Genomic DNA, 13664 nt, shown 5'->3' with positions numbered 1-13664 from the left:
GAGGATTGGGACCGACTTGCTGGCGTGTTCAGCAAGATGAAGCTTGACAGATGCTCCTCCAACACGATCACACTCAATCGACATTATTGACACGAGTAGCAAAACAAAACATTTGACAACGCAGTTGTGCACCACAGGAAAGTTTTACAAATGGAATAGTTTCCCCGACTCAAACCAAACTACAAAGAAATAATGTAGAGAAAAATAATGGATATGGTTAAAACAACGTATCCTGAAAACGTTTGAACATGGCACCGAAGGAGGACAATGAGGGCAGACTTACTTCATCACGCAAATATTCACCCACATCCCTATTGTCGAGATAAGGGCGATAAGAAACAATGGGAAGTAAGATGAAAGACGTACGCTTGGTGAAATACAATTATCGATGTTGGATCCAATTTTCGGGTATCAGTAGTTGAACGTGCTGTCACCCCAAACCCCTGGTATTCACGGAATTATAGTCATCTTCTCACTAAACGTGAAGTGTGCTCACTAATGGTATGTCATTCATGCTGAAAATCACGACGCCTTGGTGCTCCGGTGTATCCTCAGTTATTCTCCCCAAGTGTGCTTTCACAACATGATTCCCGTATAGGAAAGGCATCTCGCCATTGGGTTTTATCCACACCTGGAATTTATGAGTTTCAGCCACCAGAAAGAGGCCGGCAAGATTGGTGACACTACTCACCTTGTATTTGGCGTACTGTGCAATATAATCAAGTGCAGTGATGTGCAGTTTGAATTTGCCACTTTTGCTAAACTTGCCGAAACATGTACCGAGGCTAACAAGATTTGGCCTCGCTACTGAGATCCCCAGGCGCATGGAGGACTCGGAGACATAGTAAACACGATCCTTTTGTAACCTAAAACAATATGGCTCGTCTGGTCGGTCAATCAGATGGACGAGATTTTTTCCCTAAAACGCACAATCAACAGGATTTCATTTTTTGTTCGAAAATAGACGAACGAACGATATAATTTGCGAGCTTGGTAAAAATGGCCTTGGACTCGTCCTCCGTTAGCGGGCGCATCGTATAACGTTTTGTAGTTGGGTTCAAGTTAAAATTTGTGTAACAATTTATGAAGGACGCTTATATAAGCAACTCTTTCTCACTGCTCACAAGTTCATGTATGTCGGTACCTTCGTTTAATTCCTTTCCCCTCTCCTTCTCCTCCTTCCCCGAGCTAAACCCCGAAAGTCAATCTAAACCATCTGAAGCAGGGTCAAGCTCACGAATCAATGGAAATTCGAAACGCAGCAAAGACGGCGAAAGCGAGAGGAAGCGTCATAAGCACAGACGAAAGCCTCGATCCAGCTCTCGCTCGCGGCATGTCGAGAACCAGTCACCCGACGTTGTCACTGCTCCAGACCGGGATGAAGTTCAGCGTATATATTACTCCGACCGGAAGGGTGACTTTCTGAACATACAATACGGCAGTCTGCATGCCGGAGACGTGCCAAAATATCGCCTAGCTCGTGGTACGTTGCGCCTTCTAATCTCAGGTAATATATAATGAAAGAACAAGGGGGTAGGAACGTATTGGGATTGTCAAACTCTCTTATAGTTGTTCGGAGAGATGGGAAGGGCGTTGAGATTGGCGTAATGGGGCGACGTAAAGTGTGTCTTCTGTCTATCGTAAACTGACAATTTCTCAATCTCTTGTTTAGTTGTCGAGTTTGACGGACTCGACTTCTCGAGCTCTTCTCGCTGCTCCGCCCACCCGACGCATTATCCACTCTGATAAAGAACACAAGTATCGTGAAGTTGACGGGTTTATCCGAATACCTTCCCGGCACAGTCGACACAATCTCGACGACTCATACCGGTCCATCGTACCAGTTGTTGAAAATTCCGATTCGGAATCATCTCCAGAGTCCGATTACGGTCCGGACAACGACGATGACACTGATTTAGAGGGTGATACAGCTTTGTCATTGACGTCTCACCAAGAAACGCTCAAAACTTTGGAAAGGGCGTTGGCTGTCAACCCTGCTTCTATTGACAACTGGGTGTCTCTTCTCAATCATACGTTGTCTTCAATCCCCATAACTTCGAAGAACGCCACCAAGGCTCGGTCTGAAATAACAGTCTCTCTCCTGACGCGCGCCTTTTCTGCTGACCCCCAGAATTCAAAATCGAAGCTTTTACGGCTGAAATACTTAAAGGCAGGGGAAGAGATGTGGCACGAGAGCAAGTTAAAGGCCGAGTGGGAAGATGCATTACGGGTGGGCGGAGTGGAGATCTGGATGGAATGGCTCGAATGGATGACAAGGAAAGGAGATAGCGGCGTAGAGGGCGTGGTTGACTCTGCCGTACGAGCCTTGCAGTCTTTTGGATTCGACGAAGAAGGACAATTAGCAAAAGTCAGAGTTTTTTGGAGGACAGCGGTGGCTATTCGAAATGCTGGTGTGCTTTGTGTCATATTGATCTCCAATTCCTATTCCTAATACAGGATCTTTCAGGGTATTCTGAACGTGCGACGGCTATGTTCCAAGCTCAGACGGAGCTGTATGTCTCTTCCGCACTTCTAATATTCCGCCTCTAATGAATGCAAGGTCGTTCAATTTGCCCAAGTCGCTCTCAGCTGCACCATTTCAAACACAACTGGACAAGCTCGAAGAATTCTGGGAGTCAGAAACCCCACGGGTGGGCGAGGAAAATGCGAAAGGCTGGAACTCCTGGTATGCTTCAGGCAAGGCTAACATGCCCCCAGGTCTCACTACATTTTTGAAACCCTGTGATTCTACCGATCTCGATCCATACCGCCAATGGGCTGCCCAGGAGTTGAAAGCCGATCAAACCTCAATATATCCCATTCGTGCTTTGTCTGGTGACGCCGGATGTGACCCATATGGCACGATACTTTTCGCTGACATACGCCCAATGATGTTGGATCTTTGTGCGTCAAAAGCAAAAGATGCTCTGCGAATGGCTTGGATATCTTTGCTTGGTCTTCACATTCCTGGGCTCTCGCTTTCTTTCTTTGGTTCTGCGGACTTTAACTGGGATGATCGGTGGAATATGACTCATTTGACGAAATCCCCTCATCTACATGTACTCATTCCTAATTCTGGCACGCGTCACAGATCTACGCCCCAGTCTGTTGCGGGCGTCGCTGTGGGACCAGAACAAGAGTATCACAGCGTTTTTGGGCCAGTCCGACATTGGGGTATGGGCGTTCTCAATCCTTTGGACATCATTTTGGTGGGTCGAAAGGCATCAGCAACCCTGAGTGCGGTTTGGGGTGCAGACGATGTTTCAAGTGTCGATGCTGCACTGGTTAGGCAGGTGTTCAAACAGCTCAGAGAAGGAGATTGCGATCATGAATGGGACTCTTTGGCTCTATCTTTTGAAGCTGCGAACAATATAAAGAGGTACGTGCTGTCCATGTACATTGATCCGGCTTTCTGATCTCGCAAAGTGCTTTGAAATTATCCAAGGCGTTTCTGTCGACTGCTCGAGAGTCTCTTATTCGTTGGGGGACCCACGCCCAACTTGAGAGGATACGGGGTCGTGTAGACGAAGCTCGAAAGGTGTTCAAAACAGTCCTCACTGCGTCGACTTGTGATCCCACTACGGCAGGTGCGTCCCAGATTTGGTGGAACTGGGCGGAAATGGAGTGGCTGGAGGGCGACTCCGATCTGGCTGTAGATGTGATCTTACTTTTCGCTGGAATTGAAGGGAGCAAGAGTGGTGCAGCAGTATTGCGTTGCAGACGTATGCTTGAGGATGGGATACAACGCGCGTTTCATTGGAAGGACCGCGAAGCTTGGATAACACTGCGGGCTTTGCTTGAGCTTCTTATGGGAACGGCTATGATGGAGGTGCTGGGAATTTTTGATTCACACATGGCTACAAACTGTGGTATGATTGAACACGAAAGTCTTACGGTGGCTTCTTTACTCCTGCTCTACCGACATGGGATATTGCTTCGGAACGCGATGCCACCTGCCATTCTCAGACAACGAGCCGAGAAGGCACTCCAAGATTACCCCAGCAATTCGATAATTTTGGGAATATTTTTGGAGGGGGAAAAAGGACAAGGAATTTGGGGCAGGGTGAGGGGACTTTTGGGAGGGAGCGACGCGAAGGTGAAGGATGTCGCGCGACGGATTGAGGAGGTTTGGGTTGCTGGATGGGAAAAGGGTCGGTGGATGAGCGAGATTGAACGCACACGAAGTGGACTGTCTGCAGCGACAGAGCATGAGCGGTATGTACTATTTTTCTGTAGCGATGCGATACGCCCATCTTGGTTCTTGACAGGACTAGAGCAAGCTCCGTGATCTGGAGAATCTGTATTGAGTTGGAGATTCAGGCAGGGGCGCTTCAAAACGCGAAGAAGCTGCTTTTTAGGGCGCTTGGAGAATGTCCCTTAGTAAAAGGTAAGCGCTTGACAGCAATGTAACGGCCGCTAACATGTTTTTGCAAATAGAGTTGTACCTGCTTGCGTTTGGCTCGCTGAGAGGAGTGTTTGACGGCCGAGAGTTGAGTAGCATTGCAGACGTAATGGCGGAGCGAGGGCTACGGCTTCGGAAAGGGTTGGATGAAGTCGTCAAGAATGGTGAAGTTACCGGCGAGTTAAGTAATCAAGGGGGCGGAAGCGAAGACGAGATTGAGTACAACGCACGCGAGTTGAGACGGTTAATGCCTTACTAGGTGTCAGAAATCAATAAGACCATCCACTTGAAATCTCAGTTGGCGTAGCAACAGCTAGATCTACGGTCCTACACCTCGGCGAGACTGATCATGACCTTCTTTGCTGCCGGGTTCAAACTTCAAATAGGACTTGGGGTATTTTTTTTTGACTGTCTACTCCATTTTATCGAGCTTGTTGTAGACGAATTCCGGTTCAGAGTTATCCTGGAGGTTGGCATCCTTCGTCTCCCTGGCCTACCGCTGTACGAGGATTACATGATGCAGATGCAAGTCACTGGATTCAATTGCAAGCTATTGCAAGTTGCTACAAAGTATCTGATGCGAATTAATATGGCGCGGTCACGTGTTGTTCAGGAGTAATCTCCACCATTTCATCTTAGTTCCTTCGCAGCTTCTTCTTCGTCCTTCTCATCATCCTTCACCGTAATGATCTTCCCCCCTCGTGCAAATCACCCTACCCGCCCCGCAATGTGCACGTACCACAGAACGCCAAAATAACAATGTGTGGTAGTTCAGGCAAGTCTAACCCCCGCGTTGTGACAAGAGTAGAGACCAGCAGCGTCGGATCCTCGCTCACCGCTTCTCCGCCTCTAAGCAAGTGGGACCGTCCTGCTATTCCAGAACGAAGATCCAACCCATAGGCATTTACACCCAATCTCGTAGTTCGTGGACTGCGCGCTGTAATGGGGATGACGCAGGAAGCACCAGAAGCGCAACGGAAGGCACGTGAACCGCAAAGGCTGTGGCGATGGCTTCGGATTGAGAGGCGAACGTGCAGTCGTGCAGTCGAATAATCTGATCATGCTTCATTAACTAATACCATAGAAGAATTCGAAACACTCACTTTCAGATACTTTTACATCCACATCGCCATCATCCTGTGGACCAAACACCTCTTTTCGGGAAACACGCTGCCCACTACCTTCGGCCTCGGAAGAATCTTCAATGTCGCAGGCTTGTTTAAAACCCTTTGTCTTATGCTGATCAATTTCGAGTTTGAATCCGCGGCAAGGTTTCATTCCCGATGACACTGACAACCTCAAACCTCAACGTTCATCACCTCAACTCCGTCAAAGAAAAATCGAGAGTCACTCGCTATGTCTTTCCTCCTTCAACGCCGCTCCAAAGCGGTCGTACCCACCCCCGACCCACCTGTGAGACGGCAAGTGCCAGACCGCGGGATAATCGAAGCTTCGGTTCTGGTCGTTCCCCCAGATGGTTTGGTACGCAAAACGGGGATGAAATACGAGGAGTTCAACGTTGAAAGCCTGTCTGGTATGTAATTTTCTTATTCCACTAGGCTTCTATCGATACCACCAAGCTCACCATAATCTTAGAAATGATTCTGATGTATGATAAAATTATTGGACTGGTACAAGTGGCCGAGTGCAATTCTAGCGCGATCATCATTGCGTGCCAATGAAACATGTCGGAGAACAAGTTAAACCAGACACCTGGTACCTGCCATCAAGGCATACATGGCAATATCCTATTGTTCGCCGTGATCGTGCTCAGTTGCTCACTCGCTCAAAGGTTGAGGTTCAGCACCATAGCACCATGGATCATAGTAACAATGATTATAGAGGTTTCAGCTACCAGCTATTGGAGGGCCACCGTGTTTTCCTGGTGATCCATTGATTGATAGGCCCTTACAGTCAAGACACGAGAATTGCATTGAATATAAGTGCAAGTATAGGCTATTACAAACGGTAGAACATGGTATGTAAATTGTAGTATAGCGTGACGCATCACAAGTGTGACTGTTTACCTCCACGAGGCCTTGCCGCTATCGCTCACGGTGCTCTCTGCTGCCACGCTCCTTCCTCAATCCTTCCTACCTTAGCTCCTGCAATGCTCAGCAAACTTTGAACGACGTCGGGACCGTCACACTCATCCATCGCAAATCTCAACTCCACGCAAGTACTCCCCACAATTCTTGTTCCAATCAACAATCCCTCGGCTCCATCTACGTTTCGATATTCTTCACTGAGTCGACAACAAATTCATCAAGCTCACTTTCTTTCCTTTTTCCCCCCTTTATTGTGCCCGCCCATCATCGCTGGGTGTCTATATATCTTAATAACAATCCGACATGGCCGCCATTCCCGCTCCGACTCTCATACCCCGCGAAGAATGGCTAGACGCCGACTTCGATCTTCCGGAAGGTGCGCTGATACATGCGTCTTCTGATAAAGACGATGAAGACGAAGACTGGGATCTCGAGATGAACCTCTCCCGGCCAGGAGGTGCAAAAGCAAGAGCCGTCGTTGACGGAATGGCAGCCCGATTGGAAACCTCCTTGAGGCCCCCTCCGTCACAAGCGTTTAACATACGTCCTCCCCTCTCACCGTTGGATGTCGACGAGGAGGACGATGAAGGCGTTTCCACCATCAAAGTCACGGCCCTCTCTCACTCCGTCTTCGCCAAACCTAGCGCCAAACCGACAGCGGATGTAATCGACGAAGATTTTGAGGATGCATTTTCCCTCCCTTCGGATCTGACACAACTTTCGTTGGCACCTTTGTCTCTCAACCATCGATCCTCAAAGAACTCCCTTGAATGGGGAGACAAAGACAACTCCTCATCCTCGCAATCTTCGGATGCATATTCAACACTGGGGTTCGCAGAGGCGTCCCCTTCTTCGAACTCGACCTCTTCGGTGTCGTTACCCGAGATTGAAACTGAGGATGATGACGACGGAGATCAACTTGAAGGGCTTGTCATTCCTGCATCCTTATTTGAATCTAAACAAAGTGGTCGGCAACTCACCAAGTTGTTGGAGACAAAGAAAAAGGCCAAGTTGACTAGCACTCACCTTAAAGTATCGGCTCCCAATCCGGAGGATGACTTTGAGACGGGTCTCATAATTGACGATGATGTCGACCTCAGCCCAAGCAGACTAATGTATAACGCCCAGCATCAATCTCAGCGCCATTTCAATCGAAGTAACAGTATGCCTCCTCAGCGCCCCTCCACTTTACGGCCACCGTCTCGACACAAGCTCGAACGAGCCAAGTCTCCCGCCAACCCCCCCACATCTTCTGCGAGGCAGCTTCAGAAACTCCGATTGTCCCCTTCTCCTCCTTTGCTCCCACCCTCTAGGTCGCAAACATACCAGTCTCTCTCCTCCGCTCTTCCCTCTCCCCCATCCTCGAGTAGCTTCCTCTCTCCCAAGCCTGGAAGCCTGCGCGGTCAAAAGTCTCACTCTCGTCTCAAACCACCTACCCCTCCTGCAACAACACGGAAACTCACTCGCAAAGCCTCTTTGTCTTTTTTAATGGATTCTAGCTCCCAAGCATCCGGTTCTGGCTTAACTGCTGAAAGTTCCAAACCAGCTCGTTACGAGGAACCAACGGCTGCGTCTCGTGCCAAGACTCACAAATCCTCTACGAGTCGATTGTACGACTTCACAGTTCCTCCTACTCGCCCATCCACTCCATCCTCTAATCCTGCCGCACTCCGTTTAACTCTTCCTACTCAATCCCGTCTCAAATCAAGACCTGCGCTGTCACAAGTTTTTGGAGGGAACACTGCACCTGCAGCACAATCACCGCCACCGCCACCTATCCCTCCCAGACCTCCATCCAGCGTCTCATTACGAGCTGCATCACGACTATCAAACAACCCCCCGCCTCCCAGTGTTCCCAAATTGCTTCGCCGACCCAAACGTCAAAGGACGTATGGGGATGGTACAGAACTTGATGGTATCGATGATCTACCCACAGACCGCGAGAAAGAGGGCCGTTTTCGAGTGCAGCCGAAAGCGATTGGGAATCGCATACCTGGAGCCTCTTATCCTAATACCAATAAGAGCGGCGAGAAACCGTCGGAGAAAGGAACCATCAGGAGAAAGGGGAAACGGGATGGCTCTGCTACCGACGGTAATTTTGCAATCTAGTGCCACAGCGTATGTAGGAACTGACTTGCATACTCAGAATACCCAGTGGCTTTGGCTCAATCGACCAATACTTTACGACGTACAACAACGCGCATTGATTTCCTGCCGAAATCATCAGCTCACACTGAGAGCGATGTACTACCCAAAAGGAAGAAAAATGCTTCTTCCCCATCAAACACCCGTCGGAAACCCACATTAATACGAAATTTAGGCGGAACTGGTGGTCCAAAAGGTGCGTCATATTAAGATAGTGATGATGATATTGACACTGCGTTCAGTGGTTGGGGACATGAAATGGAATCCGCATAGTCTTCGGTGGGAAGGTAATGACCAGGTCCTTCGTGACTTTGATGCTGCTGTTGGAACGTCAACGCGGCCAGCTCTCATAACGCAGCTTACGGGATCATCGATTGGCTCACCAGCTGGCTCATTCGCATCCGGTGCAAGGGTGGTCGGAAACATGTTTTTCGACCCAGTACGTATGTGTTGGATATCTACACTGCCACCAGAAGAAGATGAACCCGACGTCTTTGCCAATCTCGCAGACGATGAAGAGGATGGAGCAGCATGGGAATCGAAGGGTGGCACCATCAGGGCGAGCGTACACCAGCGAGTCTCCGATGCAGGTAGTGCTAGCACTTCCTGTGCCAACTCTAGCGAATCTTCGGACTTGCGTCTGGGTGCTCCAAGCCCTGCGCATAGTCATACACGGACTCTTTCAGAATCAGGCAGTGAGCGAGGCTCGCGTGCTTCGATGGTGGTGCGTGACGTGGATGAAACCTTCCTGGAGAAATGTCGAGACGCAGAAGAGCGACATCGCGTGGAAATGAAAGGCTGGAAATCTACGCTCGCGAAACAGGACTTGTATGCCAACCCTGATCGCTCTCACCTTTATGAGATCAGGGCCCTTGCCACACGGAAATATTGAGGTTCTCTGTCTTTTTCTTTATTCTAATTAAACTTATATTGACGCTCCTTACTGTATTACTTCGCCTTTGGTTCATCCTACTACTACTAAGACTCATGATCATTAGAGCCTTGACACACTCGTTTGTAATCGATACGGAATAGATCCATGGAAAGTCTAATTGAAGAAATTCTTGTCAGATTTTTGTCTTGCAGCCTTCTGATCAATGGGCACCCTGTCGTCACATTCCAAACTATACTCTGGATCTGGCCGCATTGTATTGTCCTCGCATAATCAGAAACCAGTCTTCGCCGAACTTTCATCTTCATATCCCCTCAAGCTCCTCTCTCCACGCATCACAGAAGATGGTGTTGCCGTCGTTTACATTGTTACGTACGGAGGAGGTCTCGTAGGGGGTGATCACATTCTCTTGTCCGTCAATGTCCAGCTTGGCGCAAAGCTTGTATTACTCTCTCAGGTTCTCTGCTTGCACTTTGTTTCCTAGCATCGGCTGATTCGTTATTAGGGCTCTACCAAAGTTTTCAAATCTCGTTTGGGAACTCGACTTGCCTCCGTCAAAGCCGAAGTCGAAATCATTCCCAACAACATTGCCGCCTTTAGCTTGACCACTCAACGCATCCGGTTTTCGGTTGGGGCTAACAGCTGTCTATTCTTGCTACCCGAACCGGTGACATGTTTTCGGGATGCCTCCTACAATCAGATTCAGACGTTCGATCTTAGGGGGAACGCGACGGTTGTGGTTCTTGACTGGATAACCTCAGGTCGTAAAACTCGGGGCGAGGACTGGGTGTTCTCTCGCTACTACAGTGCAAATGAAATTACAGTGGATGGGAAAGAGGTTGCTAAAGATATCCTTTTGCTGGATGATGAAACACTAGACTTTCAATTTCCTCTTCCTCGGCGATCCATGGCCACTAGGTTGGCACCTTACTCTTGCTATGCCACCGTGATCTTATATGGTCCTCAAGTCCAAGAAAATATTAGGACCCTCAATGCACAATACGACACGCTCTCTGTCTTCAAGACTAAAGCTCCGACAGACCTAATTTGGTCGTTTAGCCCCATTGATAACAAGAAAGAAGGCGCCGTAGTTAGGGTGGCGGGAAAAGACACAGAGGCGGTCAGACTGTGGTTAAGGCAAGCTTTAAAGGGGCTTGAACCTTCCATCGGTATCGATGTGTTTCGGGCGGCATTTCCGTAGCCAGTAAGGGTTTCAACATACTTCAACCGAAAGTCACATCTTATTGCGTTGACAGGGCAATGTGTTTGTATATCCGCGATCTTGCGCTTAGATCGTCGAGTTCTATCGCTTGATGCATAGTAGACTCAACACTCGTTCTTTTCCGGAATTAAGCGATATTGGAGCTATTGTTGGACTTGCAACTTCCTGATGATCCTGATATTATGTGGCTGTCCTCTGAAGTGGAGGCAATGGTACGACACCTTCCCCCCCTTTTTTTTCTCGATGGTCTCTATAGCTGAGAATATAAGCATCAGGCCATCACAGTTTAGTGACCACCCTTTGTTGACATTACGGCGCATCCAATCGCCCTAAATTCATTTGCGATTTGAAACATATTCGCCGTTTTTAATAATGGTGTGAAGAGCCCCTTTTCTCTGGGTTTTCACCCATCAGTGTGTTCTTTTGCTCAATGATCTCCTGCTATCACGCTTCCCAGCGTGGAAAATGTGGACAGATATTCATGTGCTGAAGCAAGCGATGAGTATATGATGTCCCGGTTTTGCTTTGAACTGTCTCCTATGGCAGACATTCATTCCTTTTTCAAAGACGACACGCATAAATGCAACGGCCGTCTCCCGGCGGCAAAGCATCGCATCTACTGCTCTGAGATCGACACTTCTGCTGTCGTGGAGCGGAGACTGATGCGACGAATAGACTTACACGTCATCCCTTGGTTATCCGTCTTGTATATACTGAGTTTCATGGACAGGGGAAGCGTCGGGAATGCGAAGGTATTTTCAAAATCATTCACAACTACATCTTTGCTGACCGGCCAGTAGCTTTTCCATTTAGAGGAGGACATTAATATCAACGATGGAAAATATTTAATCGCTTTGAGCGTGTTTTTCTTACCTTACGCGGTATTCGAGGTCAGTCAACCCATTCGCCGTTTCTGCTATATGTTATGTCTCTTTAGCCGGCCAGCAATGTGATTCTGCGTAAATTCAAACCTTCGTTGTGGCTCTCTACAATGGTGCTTTTATGGGGGATGGTTATGGTTCGTCAATGGGATTCCCTTGTTCACATCAAGATACACGTTCTTTTTTTTTTCAGATCTTGCATGGCTTCATTCGCAACTACAGTGATCTCATCAGTTTGCCAATATTTCCTATTTTTCGGCAGCTCCACCAACTGACGAGTGTCGGCGTAGTCCTGCGCATCCTCCTTGGAATTACAGAGGGTGGCTTATATCCCGGTATTGTCTTCTATATCACTAGGTGAGTCTGTGCTTCAAGTCTTATGTGCTTTACTACGTCGTTTTACTGAGATGTTGATGTCCTTTGAGCTGGTACAAGCGTTCCGAGATGGGGTCCAGAATTGCAATTTTCTTTTCGTCGGCGGCCATTGCAGGCGCTTTTAGTACGTCCCTCTTGTGGATCATATTCAGGCTAATTTTAGCTTTCGTAGGTGGACTTCTGGCTGCTGCAATTGATACCATGGACGGTGTCGGTGGAAGACCAGGTAAGTTCACCCTCAGATCACCAGAAACTTCTAGCTTATACACTCAGGATGGTCCTGGATATTCATACTTGAAGGACTGGCGACGATTCTAGCATCTTTCGCGTCGTTTTGGCTTATCCAAGATTTCCCAGACACCGCAAAGTTTTTAAATGAAGCAGAACGTTTGTAGCTCATTCATTAGCAACAGAGTTGGGACATTGGCTTACCGCCGAACAAGGTGTCTTTGTCGTCCGACGTCTCGAGAACGATATGAAGCTGAGTGCGGCTGGAGAAATATTCAAGACGGAGTACTTATCGCAGAGTCTAACTGATTGGAAGACTTGGGTCGCAAGCATGTTTTAACGCTCTAGTTTAAATGGCATGGTATTTATTGACACGTCGGTACAGTGGGCATTTTCATGGGTTTGTCAGTGCTTTGCCGCCTATTGTTACGCATGACTCTGACTTTGAAGCGCTAGTGATGGCCCACTCTACGCATTCTCTTTATTCCTACCTTCCACTATCAACCAGGTGAGTCATCTAAGTTTAAACCCGTTTATGTTTGGTTTATATTTCATTCCGTGCAGTTAGGTACGTTACTTCTTTTGTGACTTCAATCGCCGAAGTCGATAATTTCATTCGAGGATTCCAAGCAACCGAGGCCAATTTACTATCTGTCCCTGTTTACGTATGGGGCTGTATTGCCACATGCACCATTGGTTTTCTAGGGGATCGCATTGGGTCGCGTTACTACATCAATCTGCAAGTCTTTGTTTCAGAGCACTACATGACAAGTTGACACTCATTTCTTTCGTAGTTCTCTCTTTGGTGTTGGATTGGTGGCGTACATCATCTTAATAGTCTCTAGGTCACCAGCACTTTCGTACTTTGCTGTTTACTTGGCCGTCTGGCAAGTGAATTTTTATTTTGTTCTCTCGTCACGCACTCATCTGAAGATTCTCGTTCTAGCGCAATTTATCCCACGATTCGTATGGCATATTTTGATCCCACTCCAAGTATGTTTCACCCATTTCTATAGCCAACTCTGTTGCTTGGCTCGCAAGCAACGTTGAGGGTTCTTACAAGCGAAGCGTGACTCTGGGCATGGCAATTGGTTTCGGCAATATTAATGGGGCGGTAACAGCAAATATTGTGAGTATGAACAGCTGTTCCCGACCCCTGGCCTGATTGGATTGCAGTATCGTGCAGGAGATAGACCATGGTATCGGTTTGGCCATGGGGTTGTCCTCGCTTATATTGCGATTGGGTTTTTATCTTCTATCCTGTTTGCCAAACTTCTGGAGCGTGAAAATGCTCGTCGAGATCGTGGTGAGCGGGACGAGGTCATCGAAGGGGTAGAAAATGAACATGCACGCGAGCGAAACGGGAAATTCGGATGCGTGGAGGCTGCAAGGGCTTTCAAGGGGGATGAGTGGAGTGGTTTCAGGTATACCCTGTGAACAACGATCATACGCTCTTTGCTCGATCAACTTA

The 13664-nt window shown here is 48.1% G+C and overlaps 5 protein-coding genes across 5 annotated transcripts; 3 read left to right on the top strand and 2 right to left on the bottom strand.

The window, feature by feature from the left end:
• Nucleotides 1-67: 67 nt before the first annotated feature.
• On the bottom strand, nucleotides 68-1054 carry LACBIDRAFT_300987 (ribosome biogenesis protein NIP7). Its single transcript, XM_001873299.1, has 6 exons — nucleotides 975-1054; nucleotides 692-919; nucleotides 497-631; nucleotides 367-443; nucleotides 284-311; nucleotides 68-232 (listed from the first exon to the last, which is right to left on the bottom strand). Exons 1-6 carry the CDS (start codon nucleotides 1032-1034, stop codon nucleotides 218-220), a joined length of 543 nt encoding a protein of 180 aa, XP_001873334.1. The 5' UTR covers nucleotides 1035-1054; the 3' UTR covers nucleotides 68-217.
• An 80-nt stretch (nucleotides 1055-1134) lies between these two features.
• Nucleotides 1135-4661, top strand: LACBIDRAFT_300986 (uncharacterized protein; the record flags this gene model as incomplete). Its single annotated transcript, XM_001873917.1, has 8 exons — nucleotides 1135-1483; nucleotides 1531-1622; nucleotides 1673-2411; nucleotides 2468-2513; nucleotides 2561-3379; nucleotides 3427-4215; nucleotides 4269-4387; nucleotides 4438-4661. 8 exons carry the CDS (start codon nucleotides 1135-1137, stop codon nucleotides 4659-4661), a joined length of 3177 nt encoding a protein of 1058 aa, XP_001873952.1.
• A 153-nt stretch (nucleotides 4662-4814) lies between these two features.
• LACBIDRAFT_320731 (uncharacterized protein) lies at nucleotides 4815-6089 on the bottom strand (the record flags this gene model as incomplete). Its single annotated transcript, XM_001873298.1, has 6 exons — nucleotides 4815-4895; nucleotides 5239-5456; nucleotides 5506-5641; nucleotides 5697-5706; nucleotides 5814-5929; nucleotides 5988-6089. 6 exons carry the CDS (start codon nucleotides 6087-6089, stop codon nucleotides 4815-4817), a joined length of 663 nt encoding a protein of 220 aa, XP_001873333.1.
• Nucleotides 6090-6753: 664 nt separating this feature from the next.
• Nucleotides 6754-9645, top strand: LACBIDRAFT_291629 (uncharacterized protein; the record flags this gene model as incomplete). Its single annotated transcript, XM_001873916.1, has 4 exons — nucleotides 6754-8542; nucleotides 8597-8791; nucleotides 8838-9038; nucleotides 9069-9645. 4 exons carry the CDS (start codon nucleotides 6754-6756, stop codon nucleotides 9485-9487), a joined length of 2604 nt encoding a protein of 867 aa, XP_001873951.1. The 3' UTR covers nucleotides 9488-9645.
• A 1603-nt stretch (nucleotides 9646-11248) lies between these two features.
• On the top strand, nucleotides 11249-13630 carry LACBIDRAFT_243582 (uncharacterized protein; the record flags this gene model as incomplete). The annotated part of the gene is made up of 14 exons (XM_001873915.1): nucleotides 11249-11461; nucleotides 11510-11599; nucleotides 11647-11727; nucleotides 11784-11823; nucleotides 11881-11947; nucleotides 12016-12089; nucleotides 12138-12191; nucleotides 12239-12352; nucleotides 12409-12526; nucleotides 12644-12714; nucleotides 12815-12916; nucleotides 12966-13084; nucleotides 13188-13326; nucleotides 13380-13630. 14 exons carry the CDS (start codon nucleotides 11249-11251, stop codon nucleotides 13628-13630), a joined length of 1533 nt encoding a protein of 510 aa, XP_001873950.1.
• Nucleotides 13631-13664: the final 34 nt, after the last annotated feature.

Source organism: Laccaria bicolor, genomic scaffold, assembly GCF_000143565.1.
Source record: "Laccaria bicolor S238N-H82 LACBIscaffold_1 genomic scaffold, whole genome shotgun sequence".
In the NCBI taxonomy this organism is placed as follows: Eukaryota; Fungi; Basidiomycota; class Agaricomycetes; order Agaricales; family Hydnangiaceae; genus Laccaria; species Laccaria bicolor.
This window is presented reverse-complemented; position numbering and strand designations above follow the sequence as displayed.

Coding starts and splice junctions, on each gene's coding strand:
- LACBIDRAFT_300987 (XM_001873299.1), bottom strand. CDS start 1,034: ATGCGCCCGCTAACGGAGGACGAGTCCAAGGCCATTTTTACCAAGCTC. Junction 920..974: donor CCAAGCTCGCAAATTATATC/GTTCGTTCGTCT, acceptor TGTGCGTTTTAG/GGAAAAAATCTCGTCCATCT. Junction 632..691: donor CACAGTACGCCAAATACAAG/GTGAGTAGTGTC, acceptor CATAAATTCCAG/GTGTGGATAAAACCCAATGG.